Source organism: Gracilinanus agilis, chromosome 1 (assembly GCF_016433145.1).
Source record: "Gracilinanus agilis isolate LMUSP501 chromosome 1, AgileGrace, whole genome shotgun sequence".
Lineage (NCBI taxonomy): Eukaryota > Metazoa > Chordata > Mammalia > Didelphimorphia > Didelphidae > Gracilinanus > Gracilinanus agilis.
Window position 1 is genome coordinate 719,989,256 of NC_058130.1, and position 27,856 is coordinate 720,017,111.

General features: G+C 35.5%; 1 protein-coding gene across 1 annotated transcript in view; it reads left to right on the forward strand.

Moving 5' to 3' along the window:
- The window catches only part of MAU2 (MAU2 sister chromatid cohesion factor), a 77,724-nt gene that overhangs the window by 12,604 nt on the left and 37,264 nt on the right, over window positions 1-27,856 (forward strand). Inside the window, exons 2-8 of the mRNA XM_044671473.1 lie at window positions 10,727-10,744; window positions 10,967-11,032; window positions 12,192-12,287; window positions 16,263-16,357; window positions 17,786-17,813; window positions 22,791-22,946; window positions 24,707-24,853. Of these exons, the coding sequence (XP_044527408.1) occupies window positions 10,727-10,744; window positions 10,967-11,032; window positions 12,192-12,287; window positions 16,263-16,357; window positions 17,786-17,813; window positions 22,791-22,946; window positions 24,707-24,853 (606 nt within the window). The remainder of the gene's footprint in view (window positions 1-10,726; window positions 10,745-10,966; window positions 11,033-12,191; window positions 12,288-16,262; window positions 16,358-17,785; window positions 17,814-22,790; window positions 22,947-24,706; window positions 24,854-27,856) is intronic.

The window sequence follows — 27,856 nt, forward strand, 5'->3', positions numbered from 1 at the left end:
AATACACAGTTCATCATAACTGAATGGAATAAATCCATTCATAAATGGAAGATAAAAGCAAAATGCAATGGCATTGTTAAATTGGGAAAAAAACACAGAACTATTAGTTAGAAAAAACACATCTTTAATTAAGGAGAAGGGTTCAGTATTTCTCTCTCAGACCTCCTTGCAGAGTTTTGTGCAACAAACCCACACAGAACCCTGAGACTATGGCTGCTCTGGCCACCCTGGCCACAGTCCCCTGGAAATTGCCAGCTGCACTAGATTGACAGCTCTGAAGCCCAAAAGAATTTGGGCAACTTATGTACCCTCCCCACCCAAAAAAAAGGTATTTAACACCTGATGGGATTAGCTAGCTCCCCTAAACTACTTTAAGGTCTACTGTTAGCCTGAGACTCAAAGTTGGGCTTTCCCTCATGGAGAAACTCATATGACAAGGTCAAACTTGAGGTCTTCACTAGCTAACTAAACTGGGGGAGGGGAGGTCATCAGACCTCAGAAGGCTATAAATTTGGGGGCTTGGAGGGTTTCTAGACTCCATGTCGACAGCATGTTATTTACAAATGATATATTTAAAATACAAAGATTCACACAATTTAAAATAAGAAACTAGAACAAAATCTGTTGTGCTTCCTTCAGCTGAAATAAGGTAGGCAGGGATAACAGTCATTCTTTCAATAGTGCATGACTCTTAAAAATTAAAAGTATGTTAGTGTAGTAAAAGTCTCACAGATAGAAAGAGACAGAAATATTAAGTATATATATTTACCGACTGTAATTCAATGAAAATTTATATTCATTAAAGGAACATTGAAGAGGACTTCAACATGATTTGGAGACTAAATAATTTAATCCTATATCATTATTTCAGAGAACAGAGCATAATACGCTAACATACCAAAATTTCCAGTGTAGTCCTTAGGAGAAAATGTATATTTCTAAACACTTTCATCAGTAAAAGGGAGATAGAACAACTCAATTAATTAGACTTATGACAAAAATTACTAGAAAACCAACAAATAAAAAACCTCTAATTAAATACCAATATGGAAATCTTGAAAAGAAAATATTAACAAAATCAAAAATTAATTAAAGTAGGAGCTGGGTTTTTTGAGGAGCAATAAAATTGATAAATCATTAACTAATCTGATTAGATAAAAGAAAAAGGGAAAGCAATTGGTAGCATCAAAAGTGAAAACAGTGGCTTCACAATAAATAAAGGAAATTATTAGAACTATTATATGCTAATAAAACAACCTAAATGAAATGGATTTTTTCACAAAAAATATAAAATTTCTCAGATTAACGGAACAAGAGAAGACTCAATCTAATCTCAAAAATAAATTGAGGGGGCAGCTAGATGGCTCAGTGGATTGAGAATCAAGCCCAGAGACAGGGAGGTCCTGGGTTCAAATTTGACCTCAGATACTTTCTAGCTGTGTGACCCTGGACAAGTTTACTACTCTTCTGCCTTAGAACCAATACACAGTATTGATTCTAAGATGGAAGGTAAAGGTTTAAATAAATAAATTGAACAAGCCATAAATTAATTCCTCCCCCCCCCCCCCTACCAAAAAAAAGTTCCAGGAACAAATGGATTTACAAGCAAATTCTAGGTGGCTCAGTGAATAAGAGTCAGGCCTAGAGATGTGAGGTGCTATGTTCAAATGTGGCCTCAAACACTTCCTAGTATGTGACCCTGGGCAGGTCACTTATCCCCATTTGCCTAGCCCTTACTGCCCTTTAGCTTTGAAACAAATACTTAGTATTGATTCTAAGACAGAAAGTAAGGGTTTATAATTTTTAAAAAGATGAGAAATAGATCAGTTGGTGGTACAGATTACATTTACAGTATAAAGATGCAAATGAGCACAGTGGCCCAGTGTTTGGTAAACTAAAAGACCTCAGAATTTAGGGTAAGAACTCTACAGAAACTTCTGGGAGCCTGGAAAGAAGTCTGATTGAAACCAAAATCTCACTATACATGATGAAGCAAGGAAGAAGTCACACTTCATATCACTACATACAGAAAGAGTTCGTGACCAAAGAAATCATAGAGAATCATATAAATTCAAATAAGCAGTTTTAATTATGTAAAATTTAAGTTTTTACACAAACAAAGCCACTATAGCTAAAATGAAAAGAAGAGCAAGTAACCATGTAAAAAATATTTGCAACAAGCTTTCGTGATAATCAATTCCAAGACAAATATGGAACTAATTCAGATTTATAAGAAGAGTTCTTCCCAAATTGGTAAATGTTTAAAAGATATAAATAAGTGGTTTTCAAAGGAAGAAATCCAAGGTACCAGTAGCCATATGAAAAAATACTCCAAGGGAGCAGCTGGGTAGCTCAGTGAATTGAGAGCCAGGCCTAGAGACGGGAGGTCCTAGGTTCAAATCTGGCCTCAGACACTTCCCAGCTGTGTGACCCTGGACAAGTCACTTGACCCCCATTGCCTACCCTTACCACTCTTCTGCCTTGGAGCCAATACACAGTATTGACTCCAAGATGGAATTTAAGGGTTTAAAAAAAAATACTCCAAGACACTAATAATAGAAAAATACAAATGAGAGCTACTCTGAGGTTCTTTCTGACACCCATCAGATTAGAAAAGTTGACAGAAAAAGCAAATGACGAATGATGGACGGGCTTTGGGAAATCAGATATATTACTGTGGAACTGGTTGGTCCAACCATCTAGAAAACAATTTAGAACTATATTCTGAAAGTTACTGAACCATGTTGTCTAAGTGATACTACTGGTGATTCTATCCCCCAAAGAGAAAAGAGAGGAAAAGGAGCTATATACATAAAATTTTTATAATAGCTCTTTATGTGGCAAAATATTGGGAACTAAGTAGTGGAGTCTACATTAATTGGGAAATGACTGAAGAAAATATTTTAAAATATGCATATTTCTGTAAGAGATGCAGGGAACTGTTTTAGAAAATCCTGGGAATATTTGTATGAACTGATACAGAAAGAACCAAGAGAAAAATTTGTACAATAACATTGTAAAGACAATTTTGAAAGACACAAGAACTCTGATCAATGAATCGATCAACCATGATATCTAAAGACTGAAACCTGCTACCCATTTCCTGACAGAGGGATCAACTCAGGGTACAGACTGAGATATTTTGGGGGCATGACCAATCCAGGTATTGGTTTTTTCTTGGTTTACAAATTTCCTGGCCCTTGAGGAGGGGGTTTTGAAAATAGTTTCATTAATTGAAAAAAAAAATTTAAAGATAAAAAATGAAACTAAGACTAGTACACTGTCAGCTTGGAGGGAATCTGTAATGAAGTGCTAAAAGGAACCCATACTTGGAACATTTTTATTCATTTTGCAGTATTTTTATCTATGAAAAAGGAATAGATGGTTTGCTTATGTTTTCAGGTGACAGAACTTGTAAGGATAGAAAACAGTGACTAACAAAATCAGAATATAAAATAGTTCAACAGGCTAGAATATTGGACTTACCTAATAAATTAATTGAATAGGATTACATATATTATACTTTTAAAAAAATCAAATTTATGTGAAAAAGCAAGGATTTTTCATGAACTGTGTATTCTCAGTGTGAAAGAGCAACCAAAAAGTTAGTCTTAGACCTCTTTAATAGAAGAACGAATCCAAAATAAGAGAGGGAAGAGTTCTGTTATATTGTGTTGACAGATTAAGGCAGATCTAGAGTGATGAAAGAGGTTTAGATGAGCAACCCTGAACTGGTCTCCAAAAACCCTCACACCAAAGATTCTAGTTCTCCCTGAATATAATATACACCTTTCCACTTGTCTCTTGCCCTTAAACAGGGAATGCATTTTGTTTTGTTTTCCCAATAATAACTTCTATTACTTGCACTCCAAATATTCCCCTGTTCTCCCTTGACTGATTCCTCTCTTTCTCCTGATAATAGTTTAGAGTACTAATAAAGACCTTCAGAAGTTGGAATTAGAGTCCAGTCTTGAAGCCAGAGATACCAAGGAGAGATGGAGAGCTTATCATTCTCACTATGGAGTGGAAGATAGCAAATGAAAAGGCACAAATTCAGGAGATGTAATGAGTGTAAGGAATAGCAAGAAAATCATCTTAACTATTGACTAGAAGATAGATTGAAGTGTGGAGAGACATGAAGCAAGGGGACCAGTTAGAAGACTATTGTAGTAAGGCAGCTAGGTACCTCAGTGAATAAAGAGCCAAGGCTGGAGATAGGAGGTCCTAGATTCGAATTTGACTTCAGACACTTCCTAGCTATGTGATCCTTGGCAAGACTCCATTGCCTCACCCTTACTACTCTTCTGCCTTAGAACTGATAGTGCAGGCAACATACTAGAGAAGTTAAGCAGAGGTTGGATCAAAGGTAAATGTTTAAAGGTTTGCCTTGGCAAGACGGGCTATCTTTTCACCTGAGACCAAAGTAAAGAAGATCATAGTGGAGGAAGATAACTGAATGATATGAAATGAGAAGGGAGAGTTCTTCAGAAATGGTCACTTGGGGGTGAGGTGAAGTGAAGTATGGGGCCCTCAGCAGGTGGATAGGAGGGGTACCTCCTGATGAGAAACTTGAGGAAGGTTTGGAACAGTTGCTGTGGAGGTACTAGCTAATAGACTATCCTATGAAATAATATTTGGTACTTGTTTAATTGAGGAAAACTTGCAAACTATCCTTCCATTTAGGAAGCACTTCTTTATATCTTCTGTTTCACTTCTAGCAAGATTGTTAGTATACATGTGGTTCACTTCCCTTAGTTATGTTAGGCTTTTTTTTTTAACCAACTCATTCCTTGTATTATTTTTTAAATACATGTAGTAGCAATTATTTAACAATTGTTTTCTTACCTTTTGTGATTCAGATTCTCTCCCTACCCTCCCTTTCCCCAGGCAGCAAACAATCTAATATAGGTTATTCCAAATACAAATTTCTCTCTTCCTTACATTGTGAAAAAAAAAACATTGCACATATAAGAAAAAACTCATAAAGGTAATAAGACAAGAAATGTCATGGTTAGATCTGTATTTGTATTCTGACAGTTCCTTCTGTGACTGTGAATAGCACTTTTCATGAGTCCCTTGAGGTTGTCTTGAGTTTTGCATTGCTGATATACTTTAGTCTTTCACAGTTGATCATTGTCCAGTATTTCCATTATTGTATCAGTGTTCTCCTGATGCTACTCACTTCATTTTTCATCAGTTCATACAAGTCTTGGCATATTTTTCTAAAATCATCCTATTTGTCATTTCTTATCATTATAACTACATACCACAACTTGTTCAGCCATTCACCAGTTGATGGATAGTTTTCCTTCGGTTTCCAATTTTTTTGCTGCCACAAAGAGAGTTTCTATAAATATTTTTGTATATGTAGGTCCTTTTCCTTTCTCCATGATCTCTTTGGCATATAAACCTAGTAGTATTATTGTTGGGTCAAAGGGTATTATGCACAGTTTTATAACCTTTGGGGAGTAGTTCCACATTGGTTATATCAGTTCATACCTCCACCAACAGTGTATCAGTATTCCAATTTTCTCACATCCTCTCCAGCATTTATAATTTTCCTTTTTTTGTCATATTAGCCAATGTGATAGGTGTGAGGTGGAGTCTCAGAGTTTTTTAAATTTACATTTCTCTAATCAGTAGTAAATTTGGAGCATTTTTTCATATGACTAGAATATTTTTTATCTCTTCATCTGAGAAGTGCCTGTTCATATCCTTTTGACCACTTATCAATTGGGGAATGACTTATGCACTATATATTTAAGAAATGAGGCCTTTGTCTTCCTATAAAATTTTTTTCCTATTATTTGTTTTTCTTCTGATCTTGGTTGCATTGGTTTTGTTTGTACAAAAACTACTTAATATAATCAAAATTATCCATTTTACTTCTTGTAATGTTCTCTGTGTCTTGTTTGGTCATAAATTCTTCCCTTATCCATAGGTCTGACAGGTAAACTAATCTATGTTCCCCTAATTTTTTTTATGGTATCTCCCTTTATTTCAAGATCATTTATCTATTTTGAGTTTATCTTGGTACATAGCAGTGTTGGGCAACCTTTTGAGCTTGGTGTGTCAAAATTCGCCAGAAGAACTGAGCATAATTTAGGTGGTGTGTCACTTTGAGAAAAAAAAACCATAATTTCATAATATTTATAGATTAAATAACAAAAATGTATAATTGTAATATTTAACTGTGTTTAAAAAACCAGAAACTAATTATTTAACTTACCTGCTTAGTGACAGTTGTTTTGGCCTACAGACCTCCGGCATAGAGTGTCTACACTACACTACAGCAAATGTTTCATCCTTGGCATGCAGCCCCATACTTCTCTGTATGCGGTCACATATCATCGAAAATGGCTACAGGTTTCATAGGTTTGCCATCAGGGATATATAGTGTAAGATGCTGGTCTTTGTCTAGTTTATGCCATACTGTTTTCTAGTTTTCCCAGCAATTTTTTTCAAATAGTGAGTTCTTTTCCCAAAAGTTTGGATCTTTGAGTTTATGAATACTAGGTTACTATGATTATTTGCTACTGTGTATTAATCACCTAATCTATTCCATTGATCTAATTATTAGACCATCTAATTAGACTCTAATACTCTATTTCTTAGCTAATACCAGATTGTTTTGGTGATTACTGAATTTTTTAAACCCTTCCCATCTGCCTTAGAATCAATACTATGTATTGGTTCCAAGGCAGAACAACAGTAAAAGCTTGGCAATAGTGGTTAAGTGACTTGCCCAGGATAACACAGCTAGAATGTGTCTGAGGCCAGATTTGAAGCCAGGTTGTTCCATCTCTAGGCTTGACTCTCTCCACTGAGCCACTTAGTTGTCCCCTGATTAGTGCCTTATAGTACTATTTTTAGTACAGCTTTTAGTAGCTAGTGGTTTGTGTTGTATAGGGATTGGGATTAGAATTAATAGCTTCTGAATTAGGAAACAAGTATCAATGCAGGTCACCATCTCTGCAATTTACAGTCGTAGGAGTTGGCCAAAGCACTGAGAAGTTAAATCTAGGAACCAGGGTTACACTAGGAGAATGTTTCAAGGAGAGGACTTGAACCCAAGTCTTTCTAATTTTGTGGCCTAGGTTCTCTATTCACTAAGCTGAATTATCTCTATACATTAAGAGTTTTAATGGTTTAGTTAATATTGTGGGTGGTCTAACAACTTTTTTATTCTTAGTATTCCATCCTGTTTTCCTCCCACTCTGTCATTGTCACTGTGGAAAGTAGAAAATTGCAGATCTGAGGATGATTTTATTTTTATTCGTTTTGTCAGTAGCCCTTATGTCTCAAAGGGTTGATTACATTTCTATATACAACTATTTACTTCACTGACACAAACTGAAAAATTCTGATACTCATTCAGAGGAATCTCTGTGAAGATGTGATGCTAGAAAATTATGAAAGTGGTTTTGCTGGAATTTGTTTGGCACATATACCATGTCCATAAAAATGTCTCCCAAGTCAGAGACAAAGGAAAAACCCAGTAATCAAGTCCTTCAAGAGGCTGAGATTACCTATTGAGGGATAAAAAGAGAGTAGCCCAAAGAGTTCCCCCAGTAGTTGAGATAATAAAACAGTGAGTATGAGGAATGGAAAATAGAATATGTTTTGAAAGTATTGTAGTAGTATAGAAGTGGGAAAAGGGAAGGGGCATCATTGTGGAGCATTCAAGAGGTTTTTTTTGTTTTGTTTTGTTTTGTTTTTTCATTTTTATGACTATAAAAAATTTATTTGGCATACTCATTCAGACAAGAATATGCTCCAAACCAAATTTTCACTGCTGCTGAAGAGTGAAGAATTTTAAAAGAACAGCCAGTTTGTGGTGAGCAGTCATGGGGCACCACCATGCCAATCCAAAAAATTTACCAGCAAGTCTGTCAATGGATCAGTACTCAAACTCTATATTTTGGTGGATTTTGCCAGATCTTTTACTTTGCATATCCTTTGAGACCCTTAGGTCATCTCCCTGGCAAGCTTGGACTTCAGAATAGGCCTTTGTTGAATTGTGTACTAATTTTAAAATACCTAGCTACATATTTTAATGAGTAAGAGTAAAAGAAAAGGATGGATTTCAAGATTACTCATCTCATTGCTTCATTCAAACTTTGTTTTTGTTACATATATACTCCTATTGTGTTTTTCAAATTATTTAGGGTAGTGAGGTGAAATATGGAACTGTAAGGAAGTAACTGGTACCTATGATCTTTACAAATTATTTCTGTATATGCCCCTCCAAACACATAGGAATAATTGGTTTGACCTTGAACAAGTTCTTTAATTGCTTAGGCTTTGGTTTCTTTATTTATAAATAACTAGGGGGTTGAGCTAGATCACTGATGGCAAACCTTTTAGAGGGGCAAGTGATGTGAAAAATGTCCATAGGTGCGTGTGGAGAGGGGAAAGGGAGCACCCTGACCCTCACATCTCTCTGACTTGCTAAAAATGAACTCTGGTGAACTCTGTGCTGGGGCAGTGATGTGCATGCCCTAAGTGCCTCCTGTGACACACATGTTTCCTCTGAAACACATAAGTTTACCACCATGAAACTAGAAAATATCCAGGGTCTCTTCTATTTCTAACATTTGTTGTCCTTTATTCTTAAATCTTTTTCAGCCTCGATGTTCTATCTTTCAGATCCCTTCTAGTTCAGATATTCTAAGCCTCTTTTGGCACTGAAACTTTATGTTCTAAGTTCCCGACCATCTCTGCAATTTCATGGTTCTCCATTATCTACATAAGCATGATGAGAGTTTATGTGGTTCCTAAGAAAGGGAAATTTATATTGTTCACAGTATGTAGTGAAGGAAAGACATTAGGGGAAATAGCAGGAAATTAAATCTGGCCATGTAAAGATGGTGATTATACTGCAAGACCTTAAAAGGTAAATTTATATGAGAAGAAATTAAATGACCACATAGATATAATAGCTGCTGGCTTCTATCTCTTCACTGTAATTGAGAAATAGAAACATGGTGGAGATTTTCCTTTCTACACTCCCCAGGTAATTGAATGATTGACTTTGTTGTATTGAAGTCCAATACAAATGTTTATTTGTGCTATCCTGAGTCCCAAATGAGTAATTTGTGGTAGGAAACATGGTGAGAAGATCATTCTGCCACAGACTTCAGAGGAAATCTTTTTAAACCAAATATAGGGGCTTCACGTTAATTTCTTGTCTTTTCTTCCAATAGAGTTACATAAAAAACCTTGAAAAGCTGGGCCAGTTTTATAACTGATACCAGGATGTATTTGTCAGGTTTTGCTTTGAAATAAATGAGGAAAATTTATTATGATCAGTTAAGAGAAGAACAGAAAATGACTCATAGGTTGTTCTTTTGAGTGAATGGTAGTGCCCTTGACAGAAATGAAGAATTTATAACAGGGAAGATAATGAGTTCCATTTTGAATATGTTGAATTTATAATGTTTTTGGAATATCCAGGTACTCTAGGATGTGGTTGATATGCTAAATATATAGATCTAAGTTATATGTGTTGAGATGATTAATTAAACCAAAGGGAGCTAATTAGATAAAGGAGAATGTATAGAGCACAAAGCTTTGAGAGTTCAAGACAAAGTCTGGAAAATACTAAGGGGCTGGAAACAATGATGGCCCAGCAACACTAGAAATGTAATGCGTGGCAACACAGTTAGTGAAGAACTAGGAGAGAATAGTGTCATGAAAGCCAATGGGGGATAAGATTTGGACCAAAGTCAACAGTGTCAGAATCTGCTGAGAGATTGGAAAGGATGAGGATTTAGGTGGCCTTAACTGAGAGGACATTGGTAACTTTGAATAGAAGCATTTCAGTCAGATGTGGAAGGGAGCAGGATTCTAAGAGGTTAAGGATTTTATAGGAAGTGAGGAAATGAAGGTAGACCCATTTTAATGAATTTGCCTGTGAAAAGGGAAAGAAATAGAGGATGAGAGATCCTAGAAATGGCAGAATCAAGTGAATGTTTTTCAAGGATGTGTGTAAGCAGCAAGGAAACCAACAAATAGAGATTGAAAATGAGAGGAAGAAAAGGGAAGGAACAAGATCATGGAGGAGATAGAACTGACAAGGAAGAAGAGTACAAGTGGGATCCTCTTTGCAAGAGGGGACACATTCATCAAATTGGTACACAAAGATAGTATTGAAAATATTATGGAGGTATTTGGTTTTTTATTTTAACCCTTTCTCTTCTACTTCCCCCATTTTAGCAGCAGGAAGGAGAAAGGAAGATAAGTAGATAAAAATAGATATGTAAGAGGACTTCAGTGTGCTATATAATCAGATGGGGAAGCTATTGCTACAGAATTATGGACAGTCATTAGTGAAAGTTTCTTGAAAGCAGTGGTTTTTGAGGTAGACTTAGGATATCAATTAGCTTAGATGAAGATGGGATGAAATTTGGGAGTAAGCAGAGGTCTAAAGACAGGAAAGTTCGGGATGTATCTTGAGAATAAAGAGTAGTACAACCAAATGCAGTAAAGAAGACGGAAAGAAGGAGCTGTATGAGCCAAGCCTAGAAAGGTGGAATAGAGCCAGATTTTGGAGAGCTTTAAATGCCAAACTATTCTGGCTTATCAGAGAGTGAAAATTCTGTCCCAGAAATGAATATGCATGAAGTAACAAATATATGACCTCCCCACAATACTTCACCTCAAGTAAACATTTGCTATGTCAATGTCAGCTATTATCTAATCCCCTTTTTCTTTTTTCTTGCAGTGGTTGATATCTCAACAAGTATCCTTTTCATGGTGGTGTATATTTCTCTAGTATAATTCTGTTTAGATAACATAAATATGTCATAAACTTTGGATGAATGGTTCATTGTTAATCATCCATTTCAGTATAACTTAGAGACTGCATATCATTATGAATGGAAATTATTGCCATAGCATGTAGGTCTTTGCATTATATAGTTTTTTTACAGTTTTCACATTCCCTTAACTAGAATGTTACTAGATTCCACAGTTTGAAGATGTCAAATTTGAAGCAGCAAGTCTTCTGTCTGAACTGTATTGCCAAGAGGTGAGAAATGTGTTGTAGTCACTCAAAAACTGAGTACTCTTTTATAGCTGTGACAAAGGAAAAGAAAGTAATTTTTAAATTTGAAATTTCTGCAATTTTTAAAAAATACCTCATGATTTTACTACTTCGGGTATCCTGTTTTTAGGTTGTGTTTGTATGTATAAACATTTTTTAAAATATTAACAAGATCCTTTTATAGTAGAATATAAGTAGACAGAAAATTCCAAATAATTTCTGCATAATTGATATTTTAAATCTGAATGCTAATTCTATTTTCATGAAAACTTAAAATTCATGTGTATGTTTCATCCACTTTATAGCAAAACCATAATAAATATAATTGTACATGTACACATGCTATATATGCAGAATTTTAAAAAACATAATTATGAGCCTTTTGTTTCTGCTCTTTTCACTGTGCATGATTTGGTATGAATCTTTATGACTAGTACAACAATATAGTAGAGTACGTTATTATTTTGATGTACCATATTCTGTTTAACTGTTGCCCAATCACTGACCATTTAGGTTGTTTACAGCTTTTCATTACTATTATGTATAGGGCAATTACAAACATCTTTGTTTAAATAAATTATTTCCTTGGACTATGTTCATTATTGAAATCAAAAGAAATAATGAATTTTCTGGTTATATCATACAACTAGACTGTTCTATAGGAAGATTGTACAAATTTATTTTGTCATCAGGATTATATGCATGTACCTCTTTCCTCATAGATCCACCTAACTTTTGATTTCATCATTTTTCCTTGCATTTTTTAAATTGGTGAGCTGAAATATTTTTGTTTGAACACCCTCTTTTTTAAAACTATTATTATTAAAGAGAGCCTGTATGATAGTGGGCTTAGAGTTTCACCTAATAGATAAGGCTGAGGGCCTAAATCTAATTCGACCATATGATATTCTGTACTTGATTGTTTCAGACTCCTCCAGAGATAAATTGTTGTATGGAAAATACAGAATGTCCCTGTTACAAAACTTAACAAAGAATAATTATTTTTTACGTAGTAAATTGTCCTCCTGCATATTCCAAAACCTTTATAAGCATGACTAGTTTGGGCAGTCTGAAATTGAAGCTGTTGTGTAAATAATCTTATTTGAATATTGAATTTTTTTCCCAAATTAAAATGTCCTTTCAGAATTCAGTTGATGCTGCAAAACCACTCTTGCGTAAAGCAATTCAGATTTCACAGCAAACACCCTACTGGCACTGTAGACTCCTCTTTCAACTTGCAGTAAGTATCATATCTCTTTCTGTATGTAGATCAGAAATGCCTGAAATGCATAATTACATTTTCTTTTTATGTCACTTTATAGCCATAAGCAGGTAATCAAACATCTCTGAGTTTATATATCTATAAAATGGGAGAAATATTTGTCCTAATTAGCTAGAATTGTTCTGAGAAAAATACTTTGAAAGCATTAAAGTAATACATGTTTCAACACTGTAAGGATCCATGATTTCATTAGTGTGAGCATTTCCTCCACTGACAGAAATCAAAATCCCTCTCTTAGTACAAATTCTTCAAAAGTTGCTGTTGTAGAAAATCAGTTACTCTGACTAACCTGAAGAAAAGCTTCTTCACATTTAACTAGATACTAGGTCCTCAATTAACAGACTTTCAGATTAGCATCAAGCCGGAATTGGAAACCTTTTTCAGTTTGCTATAGGATCTACCAGAGCTTGTCCTTAGCTGTATATCTCAGGAACTCAAAAGCATATCCATGCAATGAGACACCATGTGACTAGTGGAAGAAAGTGATCTATAAATGTGAAATGATTTATTATCAGAAATAGTTTAGGGACTAGCTAAGTAGAAGATTTAGTTTTAACCTTGTTTCTCTAGCTATTACAAAGTGAGCACGTAGGGAATGGGAAAATTTGGAACAATTAGAGAAGTATAATTAATTTATCATTCACTCAGCAAGCATTTATTAAACAACATCTATTTGCTAGGCCTGGTGCTAGGGCCTAGGGACATAAAGAAAAAAAGTAAAACATCTCCCCTCTTTGATCTGTTGTGCTTACAGGAAAAAGTACACTGAAATTAAACAGAGTAGATGCAAGGTAATTTTGAGGTGAGATAGAGTTATCAGCATAGATAGAGTTATTAGCATAAGGATACACTTTCTGTAGGAAGCAGTACCTAAGCAAAGGTAAGATGAGGGTATGGTGGATAACTTTTACAAAATAAGTAGGAGATGAAAGGTCATGGGTAAAAAAAATCCCAGATGAGCCTATTTGCCTAGAATGTTGTGATGAAAGAAAGTAATGTATAGTAATCTTGGAAATATAAGGCTGGAACCAGATGGGAAAGGACTTTAAAAGCGAAATGGAGGAATTTGTATTTTATGCTAGAGCATTGGTTCCCAAACTTTTTTGGCCTGCCTCCTTTCCATAAAAAATATTACTTAGTGCCCCCTGTCACATACTATCACCGCCCCCTTACAGTTATTCACCGCCCCCAAATGTACCTGTGGCCATCACCGCTCTACCCTGGATCACTGTAGCACCCACCAGGGGGCGGTGACTCCCACTTTGGGAATCACTGTGCTAGAGGCAGTAGGGAACCATTGCAGCTTCTTGAGCAGAGAACTGAATTGGTTAGAACTACTTTGGGAATATAAATTTGTTGGATATGTTGAAGATGTATTGGAGAAAGAAGAGCCTGGAGGCAAATGCCACTTAAGAGACTAGTGTGAGGCAGCTGGGTGGCTCAGTGGACTGAGAGCCAGGCCTAGAGATGGGAGGTTCTGGGTTCAAATATGACTTAAGACACTTCCTAGCTGGGTGGCCCTGGGCAAGACACTTAACCCCTCATTGCCTAGCCCCTACCACTCATCTGCCTTAGAAGCATTGTTTCTAAGATGGAAAGTAAGGGTTTAAAAAAAAAAATACTGGAGTTTTGCAATACTATGTATTGGTTCCAAGGCGGAATGTAAGGGTTTTTACAAAGAGGGAGAGGGAGAAAGGGAGATAGATAGACAGACAGACAGACAGACAGACACTAGTGTAATAATCCAGGAAAGAGGTGAGGAGGTCCTGAATCAGAGTGGTCAGTATGTGAGTGGAAGATAGAAGACAGATAAGAGATACTGTGTAGAAATAAAATTGATGTGATTTGTCAACTTAATTGTATATGGGGGAAAGGGAACAGTAAAAGTTAATTCTTGAGATTGTAACTGGGTGACTTAGGAGCATAATGATGTCCTTAACAGAAATAGGAAAGCTAGGAAGAGGGAAAAGTTTGGGGGCAAAAGATAATGAGTTCTAATTTGAACATGTTTAATTTGAACTGCCTATGGGACATCTGAATGGAGAAGTTCAATAGGCAATTGATGATGTAGGACTGGAGTTCAAGATAAAGATTAGAGCTGAGATACTTACACCTGGGAATCATTTACATAAAAATAATAGTTATTCCCATGGGAGCTCATGAGATTACCATGAGACAAAAAAAATTCAAAGACAAAGAGGGTAGGACATGGATAATGAACTAGCAAAGGGGACTGATTAGAAGGAGTCAGACAAGTTGGAGAAGAGGCATGAGAGGACATTTACAAAAACCCAGAAAAGTCCAAGACGGGGACAAAAATAAATAGGGCTTTGGATTTGACAATTGAAAGATCATTGGCTACTTGATAGAGACTGGTTTCAATTGAATGGTTAGGTTGGAAGATAGATTGTAAGGAGCTGAAAAATGAGTGAGAGGTGAGAAAGTGAAGCCATAGTAGAGGTAGTTTTTTTCTAGAAGTTTGACTGAGAGAGAGAGAGGAGAGACATAGGATGATAATTTGATCAGATGATGGAATCAAGTGAAGGATTTTTGAGGGTGAATAGGGACATAGTTCTGCCTCAGCTTCTTACCCCTAAATTTAGAAATAGTTCTTAGGAACTCTTCTCAGCTTCTCACTAGTTAAACCTCGGGAGACTTTTTAGAGCCATAAAGTAATTGATGCATAGTCTCTTTTAGATGAAAATTTTTTCAAGGGGACTTCATAAATTTCCTTCTCCTGGAGGGTTAGCTTAACATCCACATCCTTTGTTTTGTTCATTGCCTACATAAATTTAAAACAAAATAATTAATTTACCTTTTAGAAGAATGTGTAATTTATTTCCAGAAGATTTCCTAGATACCTAAGAATTGAGCACTTGGCCCTCCAGGCAGGTGTGCTCCTTTCCCAAAGCACCACATGCTTGAGTATGTTTGAAATCAAACTAAGCAAACTGCAACATTATTACCTCTCATCTTGATGCTGCTCATTGATTTCTGCTAGGAGTAGAATGTTACTGCATAACTGTGTATAGACCTCAGTATTATTAACTTGTAGAGTTTAGCTTTTTTTCCCTCCATACTCAGATCATCTTAGTCTACTCCCCTTGTGGTATAGTGAAAAGGGCACTGACTTTGGAGTCAGAAGACATAGGTTCAAATCTCTACTGCCACTTAATACCTACATGACTGTAGGGAGCAGTGAGGTAGACTAATGGATTGAGACCCAGACTCAGAGATGAGAGATTCTGGGTTCAAATTTGGCCTCAGATACTTCCTAGCTGTATGACTCTAGGCAAGTCACACCCTCATTGCCTAGCCCTTAAACAATATTGATTCTAAGACAGCAGAAGGTAAAGATTTTTTTAAAAATGTGGCATCCAGAAGATGTGAGCATCTGCACAATACTTAAGACTTAGACTTCATACCAGGGAAGAAGACAGTAGAAATATAGTGTTATCAAGCTTCCAGGAAGAGGTACTTTGCCATAATTTGAGTAATATTTTTTTCTTGCCTCGAAGTATCTTATCTTATCACAGAATGATATTAATCTATCTGGCCTTTTTTTAGGGAGTTCCTGGCATCTGCTGTATTGAATTACAGATTATTACATACACTACTTGTCAGATGTTACCTGTTTATTTGCCCTAAAGAGTTTTATGGACATAGTGTTAACTGTTCATCACACAGTCGATGCATCATTAAACTTGCATAATATACACTGCAGTAGAAATAGATTTTTGTAGCCAAAGCATTTGAAGAGTATAACAATTACTCATCTAATTAAGTTCAAAGATGACCCAGAGATAACTATTGGCATACAGTAGGACATAGCTTTAATTTGTTAGTAAATAAAAGTAGTATAAAAAGTGATATGTGTTGTTTAAAATGGAAACATTTTAAATGAAAAGATTGAATGGCTCTCCTCTCTTTTAGCAACTCCACACACTAGAAAAAGATTTGGTATCTGCATGTGACCTACTTGGAGTTGGAGCAGAATATGCCAGGGTAGTGGGATCAGAATATACCAGGTATGCATACATTCTTCCCTTTTGTGGTTTTTCCCCCTGCTTCTGCTAGTCATCCCAAATTTAATTAGAATAACTCAGTAATACATAAGCTAGTGTAAAATTAATATAGCACCCAGGTTTCTATTAAAAATTATTTTTACATGTTTTAAATGATAGTTCTAATTTTTCTATTTCTTCTGACCTGAAATCATTAATAAGATAAACAATTGCAAAAAAAAAAAACACCATATATATATATAATATTATCAGGAATCCACATTTTTATCTGCAGAGGGTACACAGAAATCTCAGTATTAATTACTCTATACTTGACACGAGGTGCCCAGGATACCTTGAACAAAATTACTTTGACTTAAACATTTTCTTAAATTATGAATTACAAATGTTAGGGTCAGTGAGAAATAGTGTAATGCATATGAACAAGCTTGGGATATAATGTCTAGAGAGCTGAATATGGATCTTTGCTTTCCCATTCTACCTTAGGCTAATAACTTAAATTTTTTAATCCTCATTTTCTTCTTTTATAATGTGGAACTATCCTCATAAGGTTATTGTGTGAAATAATGCATATAAAGTACTTTATAGTTGTAAAAAAACCTAGGGGCAACTAAGTCACTCAATAGATAGGCAATCAGGTCTGGAGATGTGAGGTCCTGGGTTCAAATTTGACCATAGACACTTCCTAGCTGTGTGACCTTGGGGAAATCATTTAATACCAATTGCCTAGCTGTTACTGCTCTTCTCCCTTAGAACCAATACTTACTATCAATTCTAAGACAAAAAATAAGGGTTTGAGGGGAAGGAGCCATTGTAAAGAAATACTTAAAAGTAGATTTGTATTAATAGGACTAACTAGACTCTCACAGTTGCTATGCCATGATGTCTTAACGATTCCTGCCCTAAAACCAAAGCATGACCTTGAACATGTCTGTTTTCCTTGTTTAAAATTTGAATTATTCTTGCCTATGAAAAGCTCAACTCAGTTACCATTAGTGGATATGTAATGGCCCAAATCCATTCATAAGCAAATCTGATGAAGCTTATTCTGATTCTTTTTTTTTTTAACAGAATCCCATAAAATTGCATTTAATTACCTTTGTAGTAATAATAATAGAAGTTCGCATTTTAATAACTTATGGTTTTCAAAATACTTGCCTATTTTACAATATCCCTGTGAAATAAGTGGACCAAGGCTTATTGTCCCCATTTTACAAATGAGGAAACTTAAGACTAAGAGAGAAATAAACATGTAGATGTAGCAAGGTGATTTTCCATTCCATCTATTAGTGTAGATTAACCATGAGGTCAATAGCAATATACAAATGAACCTTCATAGAATACTGACTGTAATAACTGACTTTTAATTTCTTTTAATGTACAACTGCTACCTGATTATTGCTGGTTTTCACTCTGACTTCTTGTTTTTAGGGCACTGTTCTTGCTGAGTAAAGGGATGGTAAGTAGAATTTGTTTTTTAATTCTGTGGTGTGAAGAATTGCACAGAAATGGGATGGGACTAGGCTTCTTAATGAGTAGAATTTCAAGAAAGATTAAGACTTGTCATTAAACCTTAGTTTTTGTATGCCTAAAATATTTGACTCCAACAAGTATCTAACCCAGTTCTTATCCATAAGGAGACACTGGTTGCTAAAGCTAAAAACGATAAGATCCTTAGGAAGAAAAGATTGTTTCATTTTGGAATTTGTAGTAGAAAAGAGGAAAGGTGGGAATAGTTTATACTGTTGATTTTTGAAAGGAGACATAAGTAGGAGTCTACTAAAATTCTATAGGAGGTCAGTCCAAGAAAGATAGGAAACTTAAGTAAAAAGCGGATGTTGACTAAAGAGACCATTGTGAACACACCTGGAATCACGGACCAACTTAGATTTTTAAAAGCTATGCAATGATAGTCACAAGAATAAGTAATGGAGGATGAATGTTTTTATATAGCCTGACCTATTAGAACTGTCTTAAGATGTATTAAAGCTCAAAACTAGCTGAGGTTGGCAAAGACAAGACTATAAAAAAAATTTTTTTTCTTTGATGGATTTATATTTTCATAATAGTGGCTACTCTTTCCAGTAATTCAAATGACAATCTTTCCATACCTCCTGTGCAGTTCTTATCTTTGTCCTCCCATATGTTCAACTTAGGTGTGGTGATAAAATGGACTGAGAGGTTAGGTAACTTGTCCAAAATCACATATAAGCATCAGAGGCTGAATTTGAACCCAGAGAACATTCAAGCTATCCATCAGTTATCCCTTAGATTTTTTTTGCCTTTGGTTTTCACATCATGGTAATTTCCAAATATATCTCCCTCTTGTCCATGTCTTGTAACACATGAAAAAGGAAAGAGAGAAAAAAGCAATTCATCAAAATAAGTCAACATATCAATCTTATCAATATATGCAGTATTTGTCTCCAAAATTCCCTCCCTCCCTCCACCTCTGCAGTGAAGGGAAGGAGATTTACAACTTTGCAATTCTTCTCTAAGGCCCAGCTTGGTCATTATAATAGCATAGTATTCAGTTTCTGTTTATAGAGTAGTCGTTACATATGTTGCTTTTTTGGCTGAGATCATATTTGAACCCAGGACCTCCCGTCTCTAGGCCTGGCTCTCCATCCACTGAACTACCCTACTGCCCCCTTTATATTTCTTTATGGCACAATATTTTCCCATTATTTTCATGTAATTTATTTAGCTATACCCTAGTTAATAATTTCTCCCTCTTGCTAGATTACTGTCCTCTCAAATGACTTTCTTTATACAATTGTATAATTCTTTGTTGATAATATGCCATGAGCTAGTCACATTTGCCATGTACCTCTCCAATTCCCTTTTGAATTTGAACCCAGAGAATATTTAGGCTGTCCATAAGTTATCCCTTACTTTTTGTTTTCATATCATAGTCATTTCCATTTTGCTGACCTGCAACTGGATAGACTCTTGTATTCTATGAATCAAAGCCATACAATATCACTGTAAGAATATTAATAAGACCTTAGTTTGAGGGAGAGGCTTTGGCTCATTAAAACATTATTCAACTTTTCAAATGCAATAAAGCTTACTTTCTTCCCATTTAATTCTTGTTCCAATGCATTGTCTGTTCTCAGTATTTGTCCAAGACAGTATATACTATTAGAGCAGCTCTATGGTCTGTTCTTCTAGGAACCTATCATAATCTGGAAAGTAGGGTTTTTTCACCCTTTTATTTCTCATGTGGATGGTTAGGACAAACTCTTTGAATAACTATCTCATTTAGGCTGTATAGGGTTCCAAGGTGGAATCAGCAGTGTCATCTGCAAATAGTAGCCTCTAAAGGACTTCAACATCTGTAGGAAATTCCTCCTTTTTAAAAACCTCCTTTTGTCCATAGCAATGATGAACACCTTTAATGGTACTACATATTCCTGTTTTAATTGTTTAGTAATTCCCTTGCCCAATATTGATAATGCTTAGCTCGATATTGCTAATCTCTCACTTGATACTAATAGTCATTATAGATGGAATTTGCTCCCCAGAATTATCTTACCCAGCATTTCATTTACATCCTTACATTACATGTTTATGCTGCATGATAATTTAGGGAGGATATATTTTGGTGTAACCCTGCCCCTTGCTCTCTCTTCTTCCTGGGATGTGGCTGAGGAGGCTAGGGGGAGAGTTTGGTAGGAAAGTTTATTCATGTGGTCATACTTAAGCTTTGTACTTCTATTTTTTTACTTCTTCTACTTCAAGTGATTACTAATAAATATTATAAAATATACTTGGAGTTATTGATGTTAATGTAAATCTTACAGTACAATAATATTTCTGTTATATCTTTCAAAAAATTTGATATGATTTTAATATATGCACTAGAGACATTTTGTTCTATCAATGAAATGCTTTTTTAAAGTCACAAACAGTAAGTACAGTGGTATCTTGTATTCTCAATACCCTTGTAATCACTTTTATGCCTGTCTGTTTTAATATAGTCTGCTATATAATATTGTTTGTGGAAAAGTAGGCATATATGTTGTTATTTTCTCAGTCATCTGTTTTCAGTAATAATCAGATCCAAGATTTCTTGCAAAGCCTTTGGTATGCTTTTACCTCTCTTTCAGATACCTTTAAAACTGAACCCTCAACTTCCCCCAAATTAGCATTTCTATCTAGATCTCTTGACTGTGTATACTAGGTCCAATCTAATTGTTTTTCCTGACTTTTTTTCCCTTTCCACCATTTCTACTTCCTAATACAGCATGTCCAGGATTGTGATTTTGGAGTCAAATGTAATGGCCTCACTGTCATTGATGAAGATAAGAATTTATTATATTTCATTAGAATCATTTGATTCTATCAAAAATCCTATTTTGATGGAAATATTGACAAATTATTTCCATTTTCCATCTGTTTGTTGACATCATTCCAATTTTATCCTTAATGCTCTCAGGATAATTTGATTGGATCTCAACCAGATCTTGTATAAATTTGTTTTTCCCTCTAAAACATGTCACTATTTCTTGACATGATACACTTCATAATTTGCCATTCTCCTCTGAAAGATTTTGCAAATGAATTTTATTATTGGTTTTATTCTAAACTAGTGTTTCTCATTTTTTCCATCTCTCCTCTTGGCACAAAAATGCAAAATGTTTGTTAGCTGTGGTATTTTCTAGGTTCTTTTTTTCTTCACATGACATTGTGTCAAATCTGCCCAATTTCCTTAGGAAATAATGGTGATGTTCCCACATCTATTCTGTTACCCATTTCCCATTTTTCTGTGTTAATAGCTAATTAAATAGTGTGAGTTGGAATTGTCTCACTTGCATGCCATGTCATCTTGTTTGTACTCTTCTAATTTGACATTATTTCTGATCCCTGCCCTAACAAATCAATTATCTATCAGTATGCAAATTTCTAATTTGGAAATGACTCCTATTTCCCATCTTGTTTAGCATATAATCAATTTCATTTTTTAAAAATGTCATTCAACATTTGCTATGTGTACATACTTCCCTACTCTTCTTGAAGAACATTCATTATAAACTAGAGGTTTCTATATAATCTACAAGCCTTGGGTCCCTCTCATTGTCACTGACTTATTCACAATGAAGCATCAGAGTCGTGTTATATGGACTTTTTAAAGATACATTATTTTTTAAAGCTCAAAGAAAGAATAGGGTTAGCTACTTAGAATGGATGGGATGGTGATAACTTAAAAAAAGAGGTTGTTACTCAACTTTTATTTGGTTTCCTTTTCTGTGCCAAGAATTACCAGAAAAAAAAATGTTTGGACTGAAAGGGGGAAAAAAAAACTAAAAAATTTTCAAGAAAAGCAGAGATAATAAGAAAATACTCGGCTTCCCCTCATGTCACTAGGCCCAGATGGACTTATTCCTAATGTACCAAAAGACCTGGCTAATGTGATTTCCAAGCCACTGTGGATGATCTGTAAAAGACAGTAAAGGACATAGAAATTGCTGTGTGAATGAAGAAAGGCAAATATACTAATTTTTTAAAAAAGAAGCATAAACTCCACAAACTCAAAGAAGATAAACATAGAAGCCATGGGTAAAATTTAGAAATAGGCAAGTTTACATTTAATGTCAGAAAAAAATTATTCACTTTTAGATCTCTCCATAAATAAATCAGTTATTTAGGGAGGTAGTGGTGAGTTTTCCTTCACAGCTGGATATCACTGCAGTTATATTGTAGCATTGGTTCTAACTCATTTCAACTGAATATCTGTGTGTCTCCTGAGAGGTGCAGCTGAGATTCTTTCCATCTCTGAGATTCTATGATTCTATTTCAGTCTACTTTTAAACTCTTTGAAAAGGGAAAAAGTATGGTCAGGGCTAGCACATAGAGTGTAAGATATGAATTTCTCAGTGAAAAGCTGGGTTTTAGTTAATAAAAGGAGATAGATTAAACATAGACAAAAAGAAATCCATGATGGAAGGAGGAATCAATGACACCATATTGGAGTTTGACAGAGATTAAAAGGGACTGGCATAAAATGTGACTGGAGTGAATACAAATGAGAGTTTGAGGAGAGATAACAGAGAAGGGATTTTATCCAGTACTGTGCATTTATCTCTATGACTGTCATTAGGTGAATCTTAGGAGGTGAGCTGAATGAATACTATATGTTACCTATGGAGAAAGGATAGAAATAACAAATAAGTAGAGGTCATTGATAGAAAAGCTTGTAGACAACACTAAAGTTGTTTTTATGTAAATTAAGCCAGATTTTTGTTTTGCTATAATGAGGACAACATCATCATTTAGCTGATCTGTGAATCTCAAGTTAGATGTGGTCCGATTTTTATATGAGAATTTTGCTGTTCTGTATTGGCACAACCACTTCAACCACTTATTCCTTTTGAAGCTATCAGGAATATTCAAGTTAAAACAAAACAAAACCCCAAATAGCCTTTCCTTACAGCTTCTTCTGATGGAGAGGAAGTTGCAAGAAGTTCATCCCCTTCTGACACTTTGTGGACAAATAGTTGAAAACTGGCAGGGGAATCCCATACAGAAGGAGTCCCTCCGAGTGTTCTTCTTGGTCCTCCAGGTGACACACTACTTGGATGCTGGACAGGTATGTAACCATTTTATATCTATATTTGCCAGGAAGTGACTCCTTGGAAATTATTGCTGACCAGTGTTGAAGTTCAAAGTCTAAACTTATGAACTGAAATAAGCAGTAATTCCATTGAGGATTTAGCTTCAGTGATCTGTACTTCTAATACATTACAATATTCAGACACATTACAAATATGATTATATTAAAATTCATGTTGGAAACTGCTTCAGCTAAACTAGAAATTGAGGTTGTGAGTTTCAAATATTGTAATCATTTAAAGGTGAAGGAAATGTTTCATAAAGCAAGGCTCAAAGACCTGATTTAGGAACAGCAGTTGCAACTTACCCTGCTGAGTTTCAGCAGGTCTGTGCAGAGTAAATCTCTAGAAGATTGCTCAGTCTTTCGGCCTGGCTCATTGAGCAGCATAATGCCTTTGGAGCCTACAGATGGATTTAGCTAATAGCAATGAAGTAGAACATGAAAGTTTAGCCCTTCATTTCTAAAAGGTTTCCGCTCCTCACACTGTTCCTCATGCCCAGAGGAATCCATCTTACCATCTGGTGCCTGAGCAAAATTGAAGAAGCAGAGTTTTAGCAGATGCTGCCTTTGAGGCAGGCAGAAGTAATACTTCACATTTTGCCTACCCACAGGCCCCACAGTGGCAATTTGTTAGGAGGCTGAGTGCAACACTTAATTCGCACAGAATGCAACTGATTACAGCTATTCTCATTTTCAAAGGGCATTGGGACCTGTAAGATTCCAGGTTCTAACCTTCCAGGTTTCATCCTGATCTATAGGACTTTCTGTTCAAATCAAGATAAAGAATTCCTTTTAAGACTCTACAAACTATGCTGTCTTTTAAAAGGTCTGGATGGGAAGAATCCTTATTTAATCAGTGTAAAGAAATTGCTTCTCTGTGAACCTTTAAGTAAATTAGGAGAATATGAGTAGTTATTATTCCCTGGAAAAGAGGTCAAGCCAAGGGCCTACATACACACAGAGCATTTTAGGAGGAAGAAACTTTCTGGCAAGAGGCTAGGAAAGAAAGTGGTAAATGCCACGTTTCTCCTGATCAGAGTCCAGGCCCCCTCCTAAGGAATCCAGCTAAACCTAATTTAGACTAAGGAAACTTAGTTATGGATCCTGGGAACTCTACACAGTCAGACAGTATGCACTTATTAAGCACTTACCAAGTGCTGGACACTGCACTAAGCACTCGAATTACAAATTTATAAATAAGAACTTATATTCTGATAGGGAAAGAGAATATATAAAGGAAGCTGAAATGCTGGGGGTGAAGGATATAATTACCCACGTGAAAGAGAGGTGGCAAAGCCCAGAAAGTCTAAAGCATGGCTGGTGTCTGGATTCTGCTTTAATTACATTAGACTATTCTCTAACTATAAACTTTTTGTATATGTTTGTTGATTTAATCAGTTCCTTGCTAACCTTAACCATGACTTCAGTATGAAAAAGGGAAAAGGAGAGGAGGAATACTGTGAAGGACTATTTGGTACTTTGAGAGAGGGTAGCAAGCCCTGAGACTTCCTGGGGCTGAAGGTAGGGAGTAATCCCAACTACTAGAATATATCAGATTAGTTAATGAGAAAGAATCATAGAGGTCTCACAAGTCACATTCTTGGAGGGAGATGCTTATATGTGTGTCTGTTATGACTTCATGAGTAGTTCAGTGAAATGAACATATGAAAATGGATCTCCAATGTATTCATCTGACCTCTGTGAACTGCCACTTGATGTGAATTACTTTCCTATAGGTAAAAAGTGTGAAGCCATGTCTAAAGCAGCTACAGCAGTGTATTCAAACTATTTCCACTCTTCATGATGATGAAATTTTACCCAGCAATCCTGCTGACCTCTTTCATTGGCTGCCCAAAGAGCACATGTGTGTATTGGTCTACCTGGTAAGTAGCTCTTTGTAGCTATTGTCACAGCGTAAAGTTTTCCATTGTGTACTGGTCAAATGTATAATATACAACTTCTCCCACTGAAAACTCAGCATGGCATTCAGAGTACATTAGTATAGAATCCATTTTCATGTCCATAAAGTTGCCATAATCTCACCAATCATCAGTAGATTTGGAATGAAAAAACCAGGAAATCAATGCATCTGAGTTAATAGGGCAAGAATTATACATATAGGTATTTCTCATCTAATCATTGAGGTTATTATAACAATGAGAAAGGACCATTAAAACAAATGCAAGAGATTTGGAATAAATGCCCAAAATGGTATAAAGTAATGCATACTCTTGATCCAGTAATAGCACTATTAGGTCTATATCCCAGAGAAATTTACTAAGGGGGGGGGGGGGGGAGACCTGCTTGCACAAAAATATTTATAGCTGCTCTTTTTGTGGTGACAAAGAATTGGAAACTGAAGGGATGTCCCTCAATTAGGTTATGACTAAAAAATTTGTGGCATATGATGGTGATAGAATACTATTATGCTATAAGAAATGATAAGCAAGGTAATTTCAGATAAAAGTTGGAAAGACTGAAATAAACAGAACCAAGAAAACATCATACAAAGTAACAGCAATATTGTGGAATGATTGGATGTGGTTGACTTTGCTACTAACAGCAATACAATGATCCAGAATGATTCTGAGGGACTTAATGAAAAAAATGCTAGTTAGAGAAAGAACTTTTGGAATAGGAATACAAATGAAAGCATATGATTTATAACTTGTTTATTTGGATATCTATATTTTGGGGTTTGGGTTTTATAAGATTATTCACTTACAAAAATGAATACTATGGAAATATGTCTTGCATGATAATACATGTATATCCCAGATTGAATTGCTTGCCAGCTCTGGGAGGATGGAGGGGGAAACAATTGAGATCATATAACTTTAGAAAGCTTATGTGGAAACTTATTAAAATTAAAATGAATGAATGAATGAATGAATGAATGAATGAATGAATGAATGAATGAATGAATGAATGAATGAAATAAAATTGGCGTAAGAGACCAGGACTGAAGAGGGGAAGAACCGATCCAAATAAATAATTAAAGAAGAACAAGAACAAGAAGAACTCATGCAAGAGTGAAGTGGGTAGTCTTTAAAAGTTGATGGGTCTTTTGAGGTAAACATTTTTCCTAAGAGTCAAAAAACATTCTTTTGAACAGAAATTGATTGTGTTTATATGCTCAGGGTCGTGAGTAAGATTAAATAATATTCTTATTTCAGTAATCAACTTTATAGAAAGATTTGTCCTGTCTTATATAAAATATGAGATTGAAGACATCTCTGCATTTTGATATGGTTCAAGGAATAGAGTATTCATTGTTACTTTCTTCTTCAGAGGGAGGGGGTGAGTTGGCATAATGAAAAACTGAATTTTGTTAACATAGATCTAAATAATTGTGGTTATGTTAATTGCTCATAGATAGGGAGAGGCAATATAATTTAAAAAGTACTACTACCTAAATTAATACCAATCAAACTGCCAAAGAATTACTTTCTACTATAAAGCAGCGGTCATCAAAATGGTATGGTACTGGCTAAGAGACAGAAGGGAGGATCAGTGGAATAGACTTGGGGTAAGTGACGTTGGCAAGACAGTGTATGATAAACCCAAAGAGCCCAACTTTTGGGACAAAAAATTTTGACAAAAACTGCTGGGAAATTTGGAAAACAATATGGGAGAGATTAGGTTTAGATCAACATCTCACACCCTACACCAAGATAAATTCAGAATGGGTGAATGACTTGAATATAAAGAGGGAAACTATAAAAAAATTAAGTGAACACAGAATAGTATACCTGTCAGATCTCTGGGAAAGGAAAGATTTTAAAACCAAGCAAGAGTTAGAGAAAATTACAAAATGTAAAATAAATAATTTTGATTATATTAAATTAAAAAGCTTTTGTACAAACAAAAACAATGCAACCAAAATCAGAAGGGAAACAACAAATTGGGAAAAAATCTTTATAACAAAAAACTCTGACAGAGGTCTAATTACTCAAATATACAAGCAATTAAATCAATTGTATAAAGAAAATCAAGCCATTCCCCAATCAATAAGTGGGCAAGGGACATGAATAGGCAATTTTCAGGTAAAGAAATCAAAAGTATCAATAAGCACATGAGAAAGTGCTCTAAATCTCTAATAATTAGAGAAATGCAAATCAAAACAACTCTGAGGTATCGCCTCACACCTAGCAGATTGGCTAAAATGAGAGAAGGGGAGAGTAATGGATACTGGAGGGGATGTGGCAAAACTGGGACATTAATGCATTGCTGGTGGAGTTGTGAACTGATCCAACCATTCTGGCTGGCAATTTGGAACTATGCTCAAAGGGCTATAAAAGAATGCCTGCCCTTTGATCCAGCCATACCATTGTTGGAGTTGTACCCCAAAGAGATCATTGATAAACAGACTTGTACAAAGATATTTATAGCCAAGCTTTTTGTGGTGGCAAAAAACTGGAAAAGGAGGGTATGCCCTTCAATTGGGGAATGGCTTAACAAATTGTGGTATATGCTGGTGATGGAATACTATTGTGCTCAAAGGAATAATGAACTGGAGGAATTCCATGTGAACTGGAAAGACCTCCAGGAATTGATGCAGAGTGAAAGGAGCAGAGCCAGAAGAACATTGTACACAGAGACCAATACACTGTGGTAAAATAGAATGTAATGAACTTCTGTACTAGCAGCAATGCAATGACCCAGGACAGTTCTGAGGGACTTATGGAAAAGAATGATATCCACATTCAGAGGAAGAACTGCAGGAGTGGAAACACAGAAGGAAAGCAACTGCTTGAATACATGGGTTGAGGCAGACATGATTGGGGATGTAGACTCGAAACTACCACACCAATGCAACTATCAACAATTTAGAAATAGGTCTTGATCAATGACACATGTTAAGACCAGTGGAAATGTGCATCGGC